Source organism: Electrona antarctica (genome assembly GCF_951216825.1).
Source record: "Electrona antarctica genome assembly, chromosome: 12".
Classification (NCBI taxonomy): domain Eukaryota; kingdom Metazoa; phylum Chordata; class Actinopteri; order Myctophiformes; family Myctophidae; genus Electrona; species Electrona antarctica.
Window position 1 is genome coordinate 53,424,271 of NC_136793.1, and position 6,555 is coordinate 53,430,825.

General features: G+C 39.7%; 1 protein-coding gene across 2 annotated transcripts; it reads left to right on the plus strand.

The window, feature by feature from the left end:
- The first annotated feature begins 1,035 nt into the window (after positions 1-1,035).
- On the plus strand, positions 1,036-6,107 carry fgf17 (fibroblast growth factor 17). 2 transcript variants are annotated; one of them, XM_079516354.1, is made up of 5 exons: positions 1,036-1,180; positions 1,293-1,329; positions 1,623-1,800; positions 4,418-4,524; positions 5,763-6,107. In XM_079516354.1, the coding sequence occupies exons 1-5, from the start codon at positions 1,149-1,151 to the stop codon at positions 6,051-6,053; spliced, it is 645 nt and encodes a 214-aa protein (XP_079372480.1). In that variant the 5' UTR covers positions 1,036-1,148; the 3' UTR covers positions 6,054-6,107. The 2 variants fall into 2 exon arrangements, with proteins under 2 accessions (XP_079372480.1, XP_079372479.1); XM_079516353.1 differs by lacking the exon at positions 1,036-1,180 and having other exon boundaries at positions 1,241-1,329.
- The last annotated feature ends 448 nt before the right edge of the window (positions 6,108-6,555 follow it).

The window sequence follows — 6,555 nt, forward strand, 5'->3', positions numbered from 1 at the left end:
ATTCTGCAAACTGTTAATACAATTTTCAATCAATCAATCAATCACTTCTGATGTTGATTGCATAGTATCTATTGTCTACTGATGACACTGACTTAGGACTGTTGTTCACCATTGTTTTGGAAGCCATTATGACATGAAGAGGAAAGTGAGACTAATAAACTACAAAGGAAAGGAGTCAATGGCATCGTATGTATACTCGTTTTAAATACAATGGTACAATAACGACCTATTAGCCACACAAGGGGGGGGGGGGGGTAGGAGGGGCGGGGGTAGGGGGGGGATGAAAGGGGGAGAGAGAACTAGAGGAAGGTGTGTTCAAACAAAAAAAAACCGCCATATATTCTTTTTCTATTATTCTTTTTTTAAATGATCAGGGAATAGATTTAGAAATAGGCCAATCACGCCTATATGTATTGCACACATCAATTAGGAACGTGTAATTCACAATACTTTCAGCAGCAAACCTTCAAGGGTCGGTAGATAGAACATCTTTGGGGTCCTGTGTGTGCCCTGCCCCTGCTGCCCACCCACAATACAAAAATGTCAGACTCCGCAGATGGGAGGGGCTATCTATCTGCCTTTCAACATTTAACCACTGACCACATACATGCTCACAGCATGAGTGTGCTGTGCTAAGACAGACAGACAGACAGACAGACAGAAAGACAGACAGGGGACTTTTCAAACCTTGGAATTAACACGGCACTAGCCCTCGTGAGAGTAGGCTACACCGGTGCATGGTCTATACCTGGAATTCTTCACACATTTCCTCAGTGATGCCAAAAAGGAAGAACTATATTGTTTATAATAATGGATCTTGGTGGATCTCCTTGTGATAAACCAAACGGATATTTCCAAGAGGGCATCTTCTTCAACAATCCATTTCTCTTGCTTTAAAACAATTGGGATTCGACATATTATTCTATAGCATCAATAAGCTGAAATGCTCGAAGTTGTTGTTTCGAGAGATCTTTAGAGCTGGGGGTTTTTTGTAACGTGGATGGACTTAAAAGTCCAGGATTGTAGATGGACAGGTCAAGTGTGTGTATTACCAAACGGACCTCTGTTGGAGTATTATTGTTACGGTGTCCTTGGATATCATCATTGGGCTGAAGCATCATTTCTTCATCGGAATAAATACGAAGAGGATGTATGGAATTAACCAGCGCTGTATATATATGTAAGCATAAGACAACCCTGCACACTGCAAGAGTCTATATAGGCCTATATATATTTTCTAAACTGACCATGAGACTGATATGCAATTTAATATTATTTTTGTTTCTTTACAGATCGTTTAATTTTTTCGTGCTGTGGTGTCATGCTCAGGTAAGGCCAAGATACTTTTGCAACTTTCAGGCAGTCAAATTATTAGACCTCAGACGCGAACGTTTTTATTTGGGAAGGATTCCCTTTGCTTAAATTATAAGCCAAATCACTGCACCATCATCTGAAAAATACTTTTTGATTAAAGAAAACATATAGGCCTGCTTGAAATGAAGCAATTTCTAACGCCTGGCAGTGTGCGTTTATTAAATCCTGTTTACAGCAGGTTAATTAATTGGCAAGAAAGAAAAAAAAAACATGTGATTTTATTATTTTTCCCTTTGTATATGAAAAAGGGGGAGAATCACCCGTCTCCTAATTTTAACCAGTATGTGAGGACGCAAGGCGCAGTGACGGACCAGCTCAGCCGGCGGCAGGTCAGAATCTACCAGCTGTACAGCCGCACCAGCGGCAAGCATGTCCAGATCCACGGCAAGAAGATCACCGCGACAGCTGAAGACGGCAATATTTATGGTAAGACTGACTGACTGGCTGGCTGGCTGGCTGACTGACTAGATTGTTATCACCATGAAACTTCCCCCGTTGATTACTTACACGAAGACAATGATTTATTTTACATTTTTAAATATGCAAATGAGGCATTATGTAGGAAAATATGCTAAATAATAGAAAATATGAAAAAGCTACTACTGTGGAAGGGTTATCATGTATTAATTTACTTGTATTGATCCTATAAACAATTTAATATAGGTCTAGTTTTTCCCACCAATTTTGGAGCTCTGGCTCATGGACTAAAAACCAAAAAGAACTGAACCGGTTCCCATTGGGAACCAACCGGTGGAAAGGGGGTCTCAGAGTTACAGAATCATGAGGGTCCATTTGGTTCAAAAACTGTCATTTAGCTGGGGACCCCTGGAACTCCCTCAAGGACCCCTGGGGGTCCCCAGACCACACTTTGGGAACCACTGGCATATGGTTCTCAAACTTTGTCATGTCAAGGACCGCCTGCCAAATTGACACTTATTAGCCTGCGGACCCCCCATTTGAAAAGATTTGCCAGGGACCCCCATAAGAGAAGAATGATGTTTATTCTCTCAACCGTTTTAATTTCAAGGACCCCCAATTTGACATGCATTATAGGATTAGGCCCTATGCAATGGCATTTATATAGGTGCACCCCAATTTATATTGAAAACTCAATGTTAATTTAACTCTGAGAGAGTGTGTAGCCTACAAATGGACCATTTCGTTCCATTTGTCCATTTGAGTTACAGACCAAAGGGCCCATTAGTTCATATATTAATTATCTATCATTTCTGGGGACCCCCTGGAACGCCCCAAGGACCCCTGTGGGTCCTCGGACCCCACTTTGGGAACCTCTGACCTATGGAAGCCAGCGTTGCCAGATTTTGCGAGAGAAATAAGCAACCAGGTCTATGAAAACAATCCCCAAAAAATGACTTTACACATGATCACTTTGTGCTTTAAACACGTTAATATATTTTCAAAACATTTTAACAACCCAAATCACAAACTGTTTTCAGATGGGAATAACGCAGACAATTAGCCTTACCTACATGTTAGGCTAATTATAGTGTGGGTCCTTGACATGAAAGTGCTAACATTTAGAAGCAAGCCCAAATTAGCAACTACACTTTTAATAGAAACATGCCCCAACAACCAATATTTACAAGCAACTTTACAGAAAAACAAGCCCAAAGTCGCTTATAATAATGCAGACATGGCAACACTGGTGTGTGTGTGTGTGTGTGTGTGTGTGTGTGTGTGTGTGTGTGTGTGTGTGTGTGTGTGTGTGTGTGTGTGTGCGCGTGTGTGCGCGCGTGTGTGTGTGATGGATTGGAGCAACCAACTAAAAAGTTTAAACCAAGGAGGCCACACCACCACTCAACCTGCCAGTCCCTCCCTCCCTCTGTGAGCCCAGAGGTGTTGTCAGGCCTGTAGGCTATACATGTTAATTTTTTGTTTTTGCAAAGCCATCGTCTGGCGAATTAGGGGTTGATAGAACGAGTCTATTGTCTGTGTAGTGCCCAATACACATTGTTTTTGTAATGCCTAATGGCTCCAATTAAACGAGAATGCATTCAGGAAAGAAGGTTTTTGTTGAGACGTGTGTATTCCATCATCACGTACTTGATGGCTACTGAATAACATCAGTCGAGTCAAAAAGGCAATACCTTTGCGTCTAAGTGCCATTTCCCTTTTTAAAGGAGATAAAAACCGCAGGCACAAAGTGATAGTCAATGATATTGAGGCCTATGCAAACTCCTTTGTTGACAAAACCATTAGACAAAAAAATGATTCTCCATATGTCTGTATTCAATGAGAACCTATTTTTGTCCTTTCTTTTATTTTCGATACATTATTCACATTATAATGAATTAGCTCTATATAGAATGTAAACGCATCAAGATACCTTATTTTATCTGCGAGCTTGAATGGACAGGTGGCTGCATGTGTCAGTTACTAATGAGAATTTGAGATTCTGTTTAAATTATCATTTGAAAAAAGACAATTGACTGAATAATGATTGACTGGCAGGCCTATTCATACAGTCAAGCTAATTATCAATATAATTTGGTTTAATAGAAGCAAAAGCTGTCAATAATAGCCTACAATATTATGTGTCTTGCATGCATGGATCTTTTATCCTCACTGCCATTTGGATATTCATCAGTCAAAGTTTATCCACAATTTCTAGATATAAAAATCACATCGTTGTATTTATATTTCTAAGATGTAAAAAAAAAAAAAAAAACATATTGTTGCTGTGGGGAGGAAACCACAACTCCATTTTTGAGGTTTTTGTTCCCCCCCCCCCCTTAAATCACTGCTATTGAACACCCCCATCGTGTGTTGGTTAAAAAAGTAAAAAAAAACTCTTAACTCCATTGTCACAACATCAACTTTGATGAGGCAGTATTGCTTTGTTTTAAAAATATAAGGATTTCTTCATTTCCTGAAAGATTTGGTGTTTTCTTCCCGACAGCAGAGCTATAATTCTTTAAGTGTCTGTCACTGTGTGTCTCACTGCATAAACTTCTGTGTGTGGCGACGGAGTTGTTTCTGCAGCGTCTAAACTTTTTTCTTCTCCCCCCCTTCTCTTTTGCAGCTCGATTATTTGTAGAAACAGACACCTTTGGCAGTCGAGTGCGCATAAGAGGCGCAGAAAGCGGCCGGTACCTCTGTATGAACCGAAGGGGGAAACTCGTTGGGAAGGTATGACATAAAATCCTGCATTATCTTTTCTTTTAAAGGAAGTAAAGTGGATGCCTTGTAATCTGGAATTGATTTGGATGGAGAACAGAACAGTTGTGAGGCTAAATTTAGTACAACAGATACTGGATAGGTAATAGTTGAATTACTTGAACCGCATTAATCCTGGCATCCTTACAGTACTTTGGGCGTGCCGTTATATAGGTGAAAATGTTTCGCAAATAGTAGATCTACAAGGTCACAATGTATTGAAAGCTAGTAGATCTGCTGTCTTTTTAGGCATTTTCTTCAACGTTTTCAAAATTATGTTTTTACATGTTTCGAAGAATAATGTAAATCATTGAACACATGATTGCTATTTCTAGCATGATAATCTCATCAACAGTGAATAATGTAATGTGCTTATATCTATTTCAACATATATATCTGCCCCTTCGTAATTGGCAAACATATTTACAGTACTTACAAAATCTAGCTCCAATTATTATTAGCTGCTTCGCCTGCTTGTCACCGGTGGGCCATGCCCATGCCCATTCCACCCTGGCTTCAACTTTGAGATGTAATATATTTGTCAAGTTTTGTGGCTATTTGTCCATGGGCATGATCTATTGGAAAATAGTCCTCAGTCGTTTAGTGATGGATACAGACTCCTGCTGACAAGACTGACAAGTAGCTGAAACCAATGGGAGAGAACTACTAACTCTCATTGTGTTTTGGTCACAAAAGCACTTCCTTCGTGGAAATGGAAAAGATGTATCCATCTGTCTGGCTGCCATGAGAAGCCATGCATGGATCCATCTCTCAACAGATTTTACAAGTGTTGAAAGCTGATACCCTGGTAACATCTGTTGATAGGAAATGAATAAAGAAATATGCTCTCCTAAAAAAACGTTTTGCATAGGAGTGCAGTATGGTATACGTATACAGCAATTGTGATTATCAATGCAGTTAGTTGCCAGCTATGTTACGTGTCCTATACATATTTAGATATATGATTAAAATGTTGAAAATACAGCTCAAAGAAGGTTGTGTGCCAAAACATCAGTGTACATTTGTCGATGACGACTAATAACCTAATTAACAACTGACACCCAAGAGCAATGAGTTTGCTCTGTATAAAAACTTGATGTATAGTTAGAAACTTCTCTGCGTATGTCTCTTCTGTACTACTGTAAGAGTGTTGACGACTTCTCTCTAACACAAGGTACATTTTTTCCTCCCTACTCTCGTCCTCTCACCAGCCCAATGGAAGGAGCAGGGATTGTATCTTCGCAGAGATTGTTCTAGAGAACAATTACACGGCCTTCCAGAATGCCAAGTATGAGGGCTGGTATGTAGCTTTCACCAGGAAAGGGAGGCCCATCAAAGCCTCTAGGACAAGGGAGAACCAAAGAGAGGTCCATTTCATCAAGAGACTTCACAAGGGCCCGCCTCCCTTCCCCAACATGGACCAAACCAAACACTTTGAGTTCATGCGTTTTCCTCCCACCCGTCGGGCTAAACGGAACAGGAAATCACAGACTTCTTCCTAAACATGCGCAGCCAGGAAAAAAAGGACTGACCCTCTTGTGTAATAATAACACGAAAACAGATGCAACTTTATTTTTGTATATTTTTGATAGGTAAAAAACAGTTATCCCAATAAATTGTAAGTAATATTGCAAAATGATTGTAAAATGATCATGTGTAAATAATGAAAGAGAGTAAAGCAGATGGATATATTCACTTGTCCTGTGTGTATGTGTTCACTGGTGTTTCATCATGTCAGCGTTGTAGTGAGAGAACATTAACCCATTATAACTGGGAAAGCAAAGCATCTGTGTCATTTTAACCATTCTTTTTTTTAATACGTTGGCTGTTCAAAAATAGCAGATATGCAAGCTCATAGCGCAGTACAAAGTAACACGCTCTGAGCTTATAGATCTGCTATTTTTTTTTAATCGTGAAAATGTGTGCAAATCTTTGAATATATATAGGTTTTTAAAGCGGACATTTGTAACTCAGATCTTTGCTTCTGGAGGTCCAGACCAGAGA

Coding starts and splice junctions, on each gene's coding strand:
- fgf17 (XM_079516353.1), top strand. CDS start 1,249: ATGAGACTGATATGCAATTTAATATTATTTTTGTTTCTTTACAGATCG. Junction 1,330..1,622: donor TGCTGTGGTGTCATGCTCAG/GTAAGGCCAAGA, acceptor TATATGAAAAAG/GGGGAGAATCACCCGTCTCC. Junction 1,801..4,417: donor TGAAGACGGCAATATTTATG/GTAAGACTGACT, acceptor TCTCTTTTGCAG/CTCGATTATTTGTAGAAACA.